General features: G+C 41.8%; 1 protein-coding gene across 3 annotated transcripts in view; it reads left to right on the top strand.

Moving 5' to 3' along the window:
* Positions 1-15,000, top strand: part of LOC116055794 (ankyrin repeat domain-containing protein SOWAHC) — a 49,537-nt gene that overhangs the window by 16,819 nt on the left and 17,718 nt on the right. For 2 of the 3 annotated variants that reach the window (XM_036003496.1, XM_031307826.2), the window contains exons 5-9: positions 1,910-2,050; positions 7,772-7,816; positions 9,812-9,934; positions 12,629-12,640; positions 14,970-14,972. In XM_036003496.1, coding sequence (XP_035859389.1) covers positions 1,910-2,050; positions 7,772-7,816; positions 9,812-9,934; positions 12,629-12,640; positions 14,970-14,972 — 324 coding nt within the window. The remainder of the gene's footprint in view (positions 1-1,909; positions 2,051-7,771; positions 7,817-9,811; positions 9,935-12,628; positions 12,641-14,969; positions 14,973-15,000) is intronic. The other variant, XM_036003497.1, reaches the window with a different exon arrangement.

Here is a 15,000-nt window from a genome sequence, read left to right as displayed (position 1 = left end):
AAGGATCCTACGCACAGTTTTATAAATGAGACCCCTGGTCACATGTTGAAGAGGAATGAAGAACTGTTTAAAGGAAATGAGGAGCAGACTTATAGAGCTGCAAAGATGAATGAATTAGTTGTCAACTATTAAATTAGTCGGCCATTTATCCTGCATATTTATGCTTCTACAATAAAAGTAAATATTCTACGGTTTCTTCCATTTAGTCCAGTTCTGAACCACACATATCAAAGATGTGTGTCTGTGTTTTGATTATTAAAATATAGAGTATTGATGTGATATACGATCAGCAGTCTTCATAGGGAGTTTATTCTGAAAACTTGTGATTCTGGTGGAATCACAAGCATTGTCTTGAGTAGCCACGACTGCTACTGTAAGCCAATCAACTGAAAATGTATGCTCCCATACACAACTGAACAGCTCTTACACAGGCCCACATGTTAAATATATGCTCCCACATACACAACTGAACAGCTCTTACATATGCCTACAAGGTAAATGTTTTTTGGCAAAGCATTTATTACTGAGTCCTTAATCCCTCAGCTCTGTGGCAAAGCATTTCAGTATGTTGTGTGAGAGGATTTCAGTTGAAACGGAAAGAAAAGGCACACGTTCAGTCGCAAGTCTCCGCAGCGATTCTGCTGAACAGAAGCACGTAATTAGCCTAACCGTAGAAGAGGTTGTGGTTGTTTTGTTTTTTTCGGATGTGTGTGTGTCTGTGTGCATCTGTGTGTGTGTCTGTGTGCGTCTGTGTGTGTGTCTGTGTGAGTGTGTGTGTGTGTGTGTGTTTGTGCGTGTGTGTGTGTGTGTGTGTGTGTGTGTGTGTGTGTGTGCGTGTGTGTGCGTGTGTGTGTGTGCGTGTGTGTGTGTGAACAGAAGCAAGTAATTAGCCTAACCAAAGAAGAGGTTACGGTTGTTTTAGCGGCCGTAAGCGTAAAAACATTTCAGTTGTGTGTGTAAATGCTTTTTAGGTGTATGCAGGCATACATTTTCAGTTGTTTGTGTTGGAGGGTTTCAGTTGTGCATGTAAAGGCATTTCTGTTGTATGTGTGAGTTAATGGTTCCATATGTGTATGTTATAGATGTTTAATAAGTAAATGTTTATGCATGGTAATTCTGACTAAAATCCCTAACAGCACGTCATACAGGCTGTAAACCTTGTGACACACAACATGCTGAACAGTGTGCCTCCATGTGACGATCACTTCTGAAATAAAAGCTCCGTGTCAACGTTATTTACAGTAACAGAGATGTTGAAATAATTAGCTGAACTTAAAACGAGAGGAATGACGTGTGTGTGTGTGTGTGTGTGTGTGTGTGTGTGTATATAATGAGCTCTCATGGGACTCCGGTCCTGAACAGTTAAAGGACAGTCCCGGCTCGGAGATGTTAAACTGCTGCTGAGGCCTAATTGTAGTCAACAGGCCGACTCAGGCGGACATTTTAGAGTTGTAAACACTCTCTCATATGCTAATCCCACTGTTTGAGAGACACGAGTGAAGATTGGAAATGATCTGTGTTTGTGTGTGTGTGTGTGTGTGTGTGTGTGTGTGTGTGTGTGTGTGTGTGTGTGTGTGTGTGTGTGTGTGTGTGTGTGTGTGTGTGTGCAGGAAGGACAGGTGTGTTAATGTCTGTAGCTTTAACACTAAAGTGTAAATGATGGGAACAGAATGAGGCTGAAGCTGTGTTTCCATGTTAGAAATGAAGTTAGAAATATGGTTTTCAGGTTGGATTTGGTTCATGTATTCCCTGCGTGTTGATGTTGGCTTCCTGTTTCCCTGTCATTTGTTCTGTGTTTCTTTGTTTTGCTATTTTTTTCTCTCTCCTTCTCTGTCTCTGCGTCTTCTCCTTTCTTGTCCATGGTTATGTATAAATGTTCTAGTGATCTGTGTTCCCCGGGTGTTTGCAGTCTCTGTGGCAGACCCCGGGGGCCCCTGCAGATCCTGGTCCGAGCTGCATCGGTGACGGAGGAGACATGGCCTGCTCCGACCTGCTGTCTCTCAGGAGCGACTCCTTCTCTCTGACCAGCGAGCAGGCTGCCTCCAGGACCGTGAGTCAAAAGACTAGTCTATATGAACACACACACACACACACACACATGGTGCGTCTCAGAAACATCTTTGTGGGAACCCGTCATTGACATTCCCTAGCCCCTTACCCTAACCTTAACCATCACAACTAAATGCCTAACCTTAACCCTTACCCTCACCCTAACCATAACCTAATTCTAACCCTAATCCTAAAACCAAGTCTTAACCCTCAAACAGACCTTTAACCTTGGGGGGTCCAGCATTTTGGGCCCCACAAAGCTGTCCGGACCCCACAAGTATACTGGACTCCTGGTTTTTGGACCCCACGAATATAGTTAAACAAGAACACACATACACACACACACACACACACACACACACACATACATACATACATACATACATACACACACACACACACACACACACACACACACACACGAAATTTCATTTTCCGGGATTGTTCCATTACCTCTGGAAATTACAGGTAAACTTGTGTGATGTCAGCTTGTTAAATGTGAATATGTTCTAGTTTCTTCTCTCCTCTGGGACAGGAAACTGAATATCTTTTGAAACATTTGAAGACGTCATCTTGGGAAAACACTGATCCACATTTTTCACCATTTTTGAGTCCAAACAACTACTTAAAGTAAAGGAAAAAAGCTTCGATAAAAACAACCGTTAGTTGCAGCTCGTCATCTGTCCTTGTGCTCACTGAGTCTCAGCTGTGAAATACATTTCATCAGGAATCAGAGAAGCTCTCTGAAAACGAAATAAAGAAATCAAAGCGCCGACCTCCATCTAGTCGAGATGAGCGTCCTGAACTGAACAACAGCGATTCTCGTCTCTTAACAAACCGCTCGTGTTCATCCCATCATCAGCCTCTTTATGTCGGGGTCAGCGGGGGAGTACAGCGCCCGCCAGAGTACAGCGGCGAGGCTCCGGCGTAATCATAATTCCTTTGACCTCCGCTGACCCCGACACCGAGGGGCCGCGCCACCGAACACGCGGCTCCTTTCAGAGCGCCGCCCGATCCAAAATGGCTTTTTCATTCCTCGAACAATCAGACGGCAGCAGCGTGAATGAGAGGGCAGATTACACAAACTGGGGCGTCCGTTGAGACACCGAGAGCACAAACGTTTCTCTCATTACGTTTCCTCTCAAAGACTCGACTGAATGCATTCAGACGCCAAAAAACAGGATCGCTGGGAAATCTCAATTAATATGTTAATGTGAGTGAGGCATTTCATTATAGGAAGCAGCAATCTGTGTGAGTCATAATCATATCACAGTTACACAGGTACAGGTGGGTTTTTAACCCTCCTGTTGTCTTCAAGTCGACCAGGTAACTTTTTGTTTTTCAGGGTCCAAATTTTGACATTTTTGTCACTTTTTCCGACATTTTTGTTACTTTTTTCAATGTTCGTTTCTGATTTTTTGTTTCAAATGTTATCAAATTGAACCCTCAAATTCAATGAAAGTAGTGAACTGATTTTTTTTTTTTTTTAACCTGTGAAGAGCGTTGTATCGAACAATTATGAACCTGAAATGAGCATAACATGGCCACTTTAAGAAGATCTGTTGCTGAGAGTCGGTTCCATCGGGCCCTGATCATGAAGTATTGGTACATGCAGTATTGGTACATGCAGTATTGGTACATGCAGTATTGGTACATGCAGTATTGGTACATGAAGTATTGGTACATGAAGTATTGGTACATACAGTATTGGTTCATGAAGTATTGTGCTTTACATTTCTTGGGAGGTGCACATCAGGCTACGGTGTAGATTCAATCAGTATTGTTGTTATTGTGTTTAAAGCATCAAAATAAAGTTAGGACAACTCAGTACTAATGAAACACACACACACACACACACACACAGACACACACACACACACACACACACAGACACACACACACACACACACACACACGCACATACACAGACACACGCACACACACACACACACACACACACACACACACAGACATACACACACCCCCATTAGTACTGAGCGTGTCAGTGTGATATAATATCCATATAATAACTAAGTGCTCCATCACTCTGAAGTGGATCCATAGGGAGGAGAGGGATTAAGGAGTCAGTAATAAAGCTTAGTCATGCTTCATCTCAGAGTTTAATACCTTCTCTCTCTCCGTCTCACTGGACTCTTTAGGAACATGTCATCATGGGAGGAGAGGAAGTCCCGCCCTCTTTACAGTTATAATAAATCATTTTCAGGCAGCATAATTAAACTGTTTCCATATTATATAAACTACACAACGAGGTTTAATGTGTGGATTATCTCCCGGATGAATGGGTTAGTTGTTTTTGTCTCTAAAATGTGAATAATTACAGGATCAGTTCTTCCCAAAAGTACAAAAGTATCAGCATCAAAATATACTTTAATAACAAAATGTTTGCAGGATAATATATATTTAATTACTTGATTCTAAGTATTTATATGTTGCATTAAAGTTGCAGCTGAATTCAAAATCAAACAGACTTTATTTTCATCTTTTTAAACATGATGTAATACTACACTCTACACAGACACACACACACACACACACACACACACACACACACACACACACAGAGTACTACACTAAAGAAGTTCTGACAGCTCGTTACCCCGACGTTGTCCTGGAATTTAAAAACAGTATTTTTGTGTAGCTGTTAAAATACAAGAATTATATTCGACTTTCGGAATTCGTTCCATCAGCCATAACACAAACACACACAGATACACACACACACACAGACACACATACACACACACACACACACAGACACACACACACAGACACACACACACAGAGCCACACTCTCTTTTAATACTTTAACTACATTTTCCTGATGATACACACGTTTACTGAAGTAATATTACAACGCAGTATTTTTACAGCGCGGTATTAGTACTTTTACTGTAGTAAAGTAATCTGAATAAGGATTTGACAGAGCGGCTTGTAAACAATCGGCATACAGAACGGGGGGGCGGGTCAGTCAGGGGGTCTCTGGTGGGGGTGTTTTGACAGGATGAATGGATGGAGGAGTGGTAGCGGCTGCCAGAGGCTTTTGTTATGCTAGCGGCCGTCTCCTCCTCCTGATTTCATTATCTCGCTGCTTCTTCTGGAGAATCTCTCTCTCCTCCTGCTGCTTCAATCCTCTATGGACTCACACTCACACACTCGTATAACACTCATCTAAACACACCTCTTCACAGACACACACACACACACACACACACACACACACACACACACACACACAGACACATACAATACAATAGTCTTACACTTCTCACCTGATTGGTACCGCTTTTATTGTTTTTAATTGCTTTTAATATGCTGGTTTTACTGTAAAGCGTCTTTGAGTACCATGAAAAGCGCTATATAAATAAAATATATTATTATTATTGTTATTATTATTATTATTATTATTATTATTATATCCTGAGAGAGGAGCATAGGCGTCATTTCCGGGGGGGGAATGACGCCTATATAAATAATCAAACTGGGCTTTTATCTCATTTTTTGTTCCTTTTCAATGTTTTTCGATGCTTTTTATTAACGTTTTCGTTGTTTTTTTTTGAGTTTTTGTCACCTTTTCAAGGTTTTTGCAAATTTATTTCCTACAATTTTTTCTATGTTATTTTCAAGTCCTTTTAACACCGTTTAACTTGTTGTGTTTTTCTTTTTTACATGTGATGAACACACACGTGTTCTGTGATTTTTAGGCATCAAGGTTTTTGTTGTTTTTCTCGAGGTTTTTTGACGATTATGTCACTTTTTGGACATTTTTGGCGCATTTTTTCAAGGTTTTTGATGCTTTTTTCCATGTTTTTGTTGCACAACTTCTCCTCTAACCACTTCATCACTAACAACTGCGATATATATTTTAATGGATTGACAGCCCTGATATATAATCATTTCATCAGTGTTGTTGTCTTACCTTTAGTTCACCTTCGTTAGAGAAACCCTCCGAGAGTTCATAATGAGCAGCTGCAGCAAAACGTCCGTCATAACTCCGGGAGATTCTCCCCGCTGTGTGTGTGTGTGTGTGTGTGTGTGTGTGTGTGTGTGTGTGTGTATAAATAATTTCCTTTACATGAATAAAGACATTTGCACCATAAATTGTTGCATAAAACTCCACCAGAATGCAGAAAATGATCTAACAAGAGAGTCATCAGGCGCCTGGGTAGCTCACCTGGTAGAGCAGGCACCCATATATAGAGGTTTACTCCTTGACGCAGCGGCCACGGGTTCAACTCCGGTCTGCTGCCCTTTGCTGCACGTCGTCCCCCCTCTCAATCCCCTTTCATGTCTAAGCTTTCCTATACAAATAAAGGCCTAAAGTGCCGATAAAAAAACAAAAAAACAAGAGAGTCATCATGAGAAAGTGAATAAGTGTACTTATGTTTCCTCCTGATGAGAGAAGAGATGGAATCAGAGAGACAATGAGTGGAAAACAGGGAGAGATGAAAGAGATTTATTCATATTTGGGCTGCATGAAAAGAGAGAATAAATGAGATAATGGCGCGGTGCTCATTAACACGCTGACAGGAGACGGTGGATAGAGACGTCAGGTTGGAAGATGAAAGTGTTTCCTGAACCTCGGAGACTCTGAACACAGTTTTTAGGGATTTAATGGATCCGTTAGCTTTGAGCTGCTAGTGCTCCTTCAGGGAGGTTCACTCTCAGTCTCAGCAAACATTTACACAACAACACAAATCATCATCATTACTAATAATAATAATAATACTCCAGCTGATCTGTGGCAGTTTGATTAAGCAGCCAATGTGCCTGTGTGTGTGTGTGTGTGTGTGTGTGTGTGTGTGTGTGTGTGTGTGTGTGTGTGTGTGTGTATGTCTGTGTCTTTGTGTGTGTGTTTGCGTGTTTGTGTGTGTGTCTCACTGTGTGTGTGTGTGTGTGTGTGTGTGTGTGTGTGTGTGTCTGTCAGTGTGATAAAACAACCAAAGATGAACGGGGGGGGTGGGGGGTGTATCATGGGAAATGTACGGTGGATTATCGGGGCCATTATTAGAGAATAAAGGTCATAGACGAACTTCCTGTTCTGGAAACATTCAATGAAAGCACAATTTAGTTTTTTTAAGAAGCGTCCAAAACAACGAATACAGCATCAAACACGAGGACGTAACTTTGGGTTCAACACTGTGAAAAAAGTGACAAAAAAGTCGAAAAATACGTCAAAGAAAAGCTGCAAAAACATCAGAAAAATCTATGGAAAAAAACCCGACAAAAGAAAAAGAGAAAAATGTTGACAAAAAATGTCAAAAACGACGGGGGTGGGTGGGGGGGGGGTTGGGATCTCTTTGAGCCAAGTTGGAATTTTTAACGTCAAACACTTTTTCTGCAACAATTTATGGTGCAAAAGTCTTCATTTATGTAAAGAAAATTCTTATTAGAGAGAAAAAAATCGTTCGACAAAAACGTCAGACAGAAAATGACAAACGTCAAAAAAACACGCACACAGACAGACAGACAGACAGACACACACACACACAGATACACACACAGACACACAGACAGACAGACAGACAGACACACACACAGAAACAAACACACACACACACACACAGAAACAAACACAGACACACACACACAGAAACACACACAGACACACACACACACACACACACACACACACACACACGTTTTATTGTGAAAAGGTCAAACAGGAAGTTATTAATATTCAGAAATGTTGTTTGTGTTTCAGAGTGAAGAAGATGATAGCAGAAGCGTCGCTGCCTCTTCTGTCCTGGTAAAGTGTGTGTGTGTGTGTGTGTGTGTGTGTGTGTGTGTGTGTGATGCCCCTCTGTGTGTGTGTGTGTGTGTGTGATGCCCCTCTGTGTGTGTACTGTCAGCTGACTGACAGCCTCCCTCTGTGATTGGCTCGGCTGTGTAATTAACACGGAGCTGTTTCAGGTAAACAGTGAGGACGGCCCGGCAGGCCTCTGATTAAAGGCCTGGCGGGGGCTTCACAGCACCCTGCTGGCCAATAAACAGCACTAATGGCATCCGCCCCCCCGCCCTGCAGCTCGGCGGCCCCCACCACGGATAGAGGTCAACCAGGACGCACGTTTGTGCTGGAAAATACCAACACATGATGTAATATTAAAGGGATACTCTATGTTCGGAGTATCAAACCCAAGGGTGTAACTTTGGGTTCAACAGTCGAGAGGTTAATAATTCAGATGTCTATATTATCACTAACAAAAAAGTTACGGCTGTCAAACGATTGTTTTTTAAACGCGATTAATCGCTGAATTTCTATAGTTAATCGCGTGTTTTATCACATGATTAAAATTGTATTATTTTCCATTTCAGAACTGTTTTTAAGTACATATTAACAATGGAAAGCAATTCTTACCAGTGTATCTTGATTGGGAATCAAATGAATGCAAAGAAAGTGACTTTATGAACTTGATTTTAAGATTTGTATTTGTTTATTATGTATTTATTTACTCTAAACAAAAGAAAAATGTGTGAATCTAGTCACACATTTGAATCTAGAGTCACTATAGTGTGCAGTAACTCCTAAATAATTTTGATTACTCACTGACGTCCAGTGATCACCTTGCATCACTTTGCAGCAGTTCCAGTTTGGCTGCTTTCTCCGTGTCGTACAGACTGTGTGTGGTGAAACTACTGTCCCCCTCCACGGCCATGTATAAGACGGGTCAGAACATCCCAACCGTAGTCTTTAAGACCCGAGTCCTCTACGATGCTGACAGGTCTGAAGTTAGTTGCCACTCATTTTGCAAGAGCGGTAGTCATTTTTTGGGATTTGGTTTCATCAACAGGTCGACAAATAGCACTCTCCAAAATAGTGCTTTGCCTGAGCCCGCTAGCATCAACCTGAGTCACGTTAACTGTACTATGCTTAGCTCGTAGGTGGTAGCTCAAGCTTGACGTGCTTCTGTGATATTTTAATTCGGCTTTACACAATGTGCATGTGGCTTTCGACCCGTCCGGGCGCCATTCAGAATTGTGTTGCTGCTGTCTTTCTCCATCATGCCTGCAGCCTGCAGCAGCAGGATGTGTTAGGAGGAAGTATGGCAAAGTGTGGCAAAGGGTCAAAATAGTAGCCTGTTAGGCACAACGCGAAGCCAAGTGAAGTGAAAATAAATTAATAAATGGCAGCATGTGATTAAAAAAAATTAATGCGTTATGCTCGGCCCTTAATCGCATCGCGATTAACGCGTTAATGCTGACAGCCCAAGCACAAAAAAAATACATTGACAAAAGCAACACAGGCGACAAAAAAGTTGGCAACAAAAAAGTTGGCGACAAAAAAATGTCAAAAGAAACTAAAAAGTGTCTTTTTTTTAAAAAAAAGCTTTTGACACTTTTATCGATATTTTTCTCAGCTTTTTTTTAAGTTTTGGTTGTTGTTTTCTGACTTCTTTTTCACTTTTTTCAACTTTTTTTTCAAATGCTATAAAATTGAATAAAACACACTAATTCAATGAAAGTAGTGAATTGATCCTTTATTCTACTTAAGTTAAGAGTAATAGTTTTATGGAACCTGCAATGTTATTTTTTATGTGTGTGTTTCTGTGTGTGTGTGTGTGTGTGTGTGTGTGTGTGTGTGTGTTGTTAAGAGTAATAGTTTTATTGAACCAACGACGTTATTTAGTTGAATGAAACACAAATTTCTGATATAGAAACTTTTTGAAAATGGGTGAAAACTCTGTTTAAAAACCAAAACATAGCGGTGGAGATGTAGCCTAAATTGCATCGCCCCCCCCCCCAGTCTCTGTTCCACAGGGTGCCGCTGGACCCTCTGGAGAAACACTGGTGGAGGAGTTCAGCTCTGGGAAACATGGCTGCTCAGCGTCAGCTGTTACTGCAGGATCCCGGCCTCGTGCTCAAGAAGGTACACCTACAATAGTTACAATATCTCTCAGTTACAATATATCTGAGTTACAATATCTCCGAGTTACAATATCTCTCATTTACAATATCTCTCAGTTACAATATCTCTGATTTACAATATCTCCAAGTTACAATATCTCTCATTTACAATATCTCTCAGTTACAATATCTCTGAGTTACAATATCTCCGAGTTACGATATCTCTGTTAATAATAAATAATAATAATATATTTTATTTGCATTGCACTTTACATTTACAGCAATCTCAAAGTGCTACAGAGCATATAATATAAATTACAAGAAGGTCAATGTCAAAGTAGTTGAAAAGGAAAACCTATAAAATACATTTAGTAAAAAGCTTTTCTAAAAAGATATGTTTTTAGGTTTCGTTTAAAAACATCTGTAGTCTGTGGGGCCCTCAGCTGGTCAGGGAGGGTGTTCCACAGCCTCGGAGCAGCGGAAGAAAAGGCCCTATCACCCATGCTGCAGAGCTTGGTTCTGGGGGCTAGGAGGGTGTTTGTGGTTGCAGACCGGAGGGTGCGTGAGGAGGTCTGGGGAGTGAGGAGTTCCTGTAGGTAAAGGGGGGCATGTCCATGAATGCACTGGTGGGTGAGGAGGGAGACCTTGTATTCTATTCTGAGTGGGACAGGGAGCCAGTGAAGAGATTTCAGGATAGGGGTGGTGTGATCATGCTTGCGCCCCTTCATCAGGATCCTGGCAGCACTGTTCTGGATGTATTGTAGTCTCTGAATGCTCTTGCCAGAGATCCCAATGAGGAGTGCATTACAGTAGTCCAGCCTGGAAGAGACAAAGGCGTGGACGAGCTTCTCTGCATCTGCCAGGGTAGGTGTTGGACGGAGTTTGGCGATGTTCTTGAGGTGGTAGAATGATGTTTTACAGATGTGTTTGATGTGGTTGTCAAAGGTGAGTTGGGGGTCCAGTTTAACACCCAAGTTGGTGACCGATGTAGAAAGGGAGATGTTTTGGCCAGAGAAAGTGATACTGGTGATGGTGGAAGAGCGGAGCTGATGTGGTGTGCCAACTAAGATGGCTTCCGTCTTGGAGCTGTTCAGCTGAAGGAAGTTGAGCTTCATCCATGCCTCTATCTCCTCCAGGCAGGTAGTCAGTGTGGATGTTGGCAGGGGAGCAGAAGAAGTGGGGGTTGTCCTGAGATAGAGCTGTGTGTCGTCAGCATAACAATGGAATGATATATTATGTCTGCTAATGACTTTGCCAAGGGGGAGCATGTAGATGGAGAAAAGGGTAGGGCCCAGCACAGAGCCCTGAGGGACACCGCAGGTTACGTTGTGGGCGTGTGATTTTGCTTTGCCCAGGGCGACGTGCTCAGTTCTCATTCTCATTCTCAATTCTCACATTTTCTGAGAGTCCAATGGTGTATTGCAGGCGGTGGAGTAGAATGTTGTGGTCTACTGTATCAAAAGCAGCTGTTAGGTCCAGGAGGAGGAGTAGAGACGGTGAACCAGTATCTGCTGCCATCAGGAGGTCGTTGGTGATACATAGTTACAATATCTCTGAGTTACGATATCTCTGATTTAAAATATCTCTGAGTTACAATATAACTAGAAACAGCTCTGAGGTCGCTAGCGCTAAACCCACCAGACTGCATTTAAAAAAAATTATACTTTTAGCGTGTATAGAGCCAACATATTTCCACTTGTAAATCGATAAACTATGTGTTTATTTTCAACCAAAATTGGAGTTGTGATGGTTGAACAGTGGAAATACGACCCAAAACAGCTTCTCATAGTTAATTTGTTTCTGTCGGATTTGAATGAAGTGTTTTTTCACGATGCTAAAAATATGGTTTATTTGATGGAGTCTGGTGGGTTTAGCGAACGCAATTTCACGGATGTTTTTATGTTTAAAAAAAGGATTTTACTCTTTACAGAAATGTCCACCTCCTTAGAAATCCTTCCCATAATGTTGTCAGAAACTTAAAATAAAATTTAAATATATTGTCAGCCGCAAAACGAGCACTTTTGTGAACTTAAATACAAGCTGGACAATTACCCAATATCTTACAGTAATAATATCTCTCAGTGAATGCCAGCTGAATCAACATAAAAGTAATTTACAGTTAAAGAATATAGTTAAAGGCTAACCCTATTTCCCATGTATTTGTAGGGATGAAATCACCATCACCAAAACCACCAGACTCCATGTAAACAATCTGTACTTTTATCATCGTAAAACACACTTCATTCAAAGTGGACAGAAACTAAATCAAATCAAAAGCCGTCTTGGTTCATCTTTCCACTGTTCCAACAATCACCACTCTGGTTTGGTTAAAATAAACACTTAATTCACCCATTTACATGTGGAAATATGCTGGCTCTATACACACTAAAAGTAGTGATTATTTACATGGAGTCTGGTGGGTTTAGTGATGGTGATTTCAGGGCTGTTTCTCATAGGATCTTACTCTTTAACAAAAAGTTGTATCTCTGTAGGGATCCTTTCATAATGTTGTTTATGTTTATTTGTTTCTCACACAGTTACAAATCATGTTAAATATGAAATACATGTGAGGGTAGAAGCCTATAATAGCTTATATAAAAACAAGGACATACCAAATGTAGACGTAGAAACTTACTATTATATTTAAGTATTTGCGCTATTTGTGTCTAAATACAGATTCTTTCTCTTCGCTCTGCTTCTTTTCTGCTCTGGTCAGGATTTCGTCTCTGTAAGTAAAACACGACACTGTTTTTATGTTTTTTAATCTTTTTTATCATTGATAAAAATCCCAGAATCAGGAATAACAAACTATCATGACCCTGGGGTTTAGTTATGTTTCCTGTTTTATTTTGTACTTCATGTGTAATGTCTTGTTAGACATCCTGGCATGTTTGGTGATTGTGTGTGTGTGTGTGTGTGTGTGTGTGTGTGTGGGGGGGGTGTTTGTGTGTGTGTGTGTGTGTGTGTGTGTGTGTGTGTGTGTGTGTGTTTCTGTGTGTGTGTTTGTGTGTGTTTGTGTGTGTGTGTGTGTGTGTGTGTGTGTGTGTGTGTGTGTGTGTGTGTGTGTGTGTGTGTGTGTGTGTTTTGTCGTAGACTCTGCCCTCAGGTGTATTTACTCTGGACCTTCCAGTAGTCTGGGGTCAGTTTACTGCCCTTTTCCCTCGCCTGAGTATCTGTGTGGTCTTCCTGGCAGGGCTCGTTTCATCAAAATCACAATATGGACTATAGTGCAATATCCGGTTACACTTTACTTGAAGGTATCTACATAAGAGTGACATGACAGTGTCAGTGACACTGTCATGTCACTCGTACTGCTGAAACGGAACATTATAACTAAAACAGAAGGAGGCTGTCCATGGTGCTGAAACAGCATTATTACTAAAACAGAGGGGGGGCTGTCCATGGTGCTGAAACAGCATTATTACTAAAGCAGAGGGAGGCTGTCCATGGTGCTGAAACAGCATTATTACTAAAGCAGAGGGAGGCTGTCCATGGTGCTGAAACAGCATTATTACTAAAACAGAGGGAGGCTGTCCATGGTGCTGAAACAGCATTATTACTAAAACAGAGGGAGGCTGTCCATGGTGCTGAAACAGCATTATTACTAAAACAGAGGGAGGCTGTCCATGGTGCTGAAATGGAGCATTATTGCTTTTAGCAAGAGTATCTTATGTAGATACCTTCAAGTAAAGTGTTACCCAATATCCAAATCTTAGGGTGGGGGGGGAGCAAATATATGTGTCAAATATTCGTGATATAGTTCGATAATGTATGCCACCAAAACCTTAGATAACCTACAAACCTAGGAGACCGCCGGCTGGTTATGTGACACCGGCTACAGTGGCCGGCTACAGAGCTTCCTGCCGCCGGCTACAGAGCTTCCTGCCGCCGGCTACAGAGCTTCCTGCCGCCAGCTATAGAGCTTCCTGCCGCCAGCTACAGAGCTTCCTGCCGCCGGCTACAGAGCTTCCTGCCGCCAGCTATAGAGCTTCCTGCCGCCAGCTACAGAGCTTCCTGCCGCCGGCTACAGAGCTTCCTGCCGCCGGCTACAGAGCTTCCTGCCGCCAGCTATAGAGCTTCCTGCCGCCGGCTACTGAGCTTCCTGCCGCCGATATCAGCAGTTAGTAGATGTGTTTAGCTGCTAAAGAGCTCTGCGACGCCAGCTACGGTGCTCCGCATGGCGCTCCGTCAGGTCAGGGTTAGTCGGTGGTTCAGTTACCGGAGAATAGGTGACTGTGAGACGGGTACAGAGCACCGAGAGCTGCCCGTCATTTCGGCGGAGATTACAGCAAATGTTGTATGTGTTACTTATTTATCAATAAGTTGTTTTGGTTACACTTTACTTGAAGGTATCTACTTAAGATTGACATGTCATAAACATTATAAACAAGTCATTAACGTTTATGACATAATGCTTCTTTTAGTAAGTGTCATTCGGTTTTTGTCATGACAAGTTATGGTTAGGGTTAGAGTTCATGTGTCATGACAGTGTCATGACACTCTTATGTAGATAACTTCAAGTAAAGGGTTACCGTCATTTTCTGATTGTGATTTCTGACAGTATGTGAAGATAAATCTCAGAGTGAAACTCGAGCGGCGGTGTTACAGAGCCGAGCACTTTGAGAAAACAATCTGCTCAGGGAAATAAAATGTTCAGAGAGCAGCTAACAAGTTAGTAATCTTCTTATTGAAATGAATGTAAAGGACGAACGGGGGGGGGGGGGGGGGGGTAATGATGCTGTTAGTCTGGATCAGAAGCTGCAGAGTGTCAGATGAAGCAGATAAACTCCAATCCCATCAGGAACACAAGCAGATAAACACACTTTACACTTTTTAATAAAACACGACGGAGAGTGTGAGCGCTGCGGTGCCAATGGGCCGACAGACTTACAGCTCACACCTTTTTTTAACAAACCTGGAGCCAAACGGAGCTCTAAAAATAGATAACTCAGGCATAGACAAGGTTATTCAGGGTCTAATCTAAGCATTTATTCTCTGTAGGAGAATTATAATGTGCTTTAGAGTGTTTGTTAGGTTGGTGGAAGACATAGATGTAGGGGGTTTAAGGGGTCTTCTCAAGAAATAATT

Source organism: Sander lucioperca, chromosome 7, assembly GCF_008315115.2.
Source record: "Sander lucioperca isolate FBNREF2018 chromosome 7, SLUC_FBN_1.2, whole genome shotgun sequence".
Lineage (NCBI taxonomy): Eukaryota > Metazoa > Chordata > Actinopteri > Perciformes > Percidae > Sander > Sander lucioperca.
Note: the sequence above shows the minus strand (reverse complement) of the source record. Positions and strands in the feature narration are given on the sequence as shown.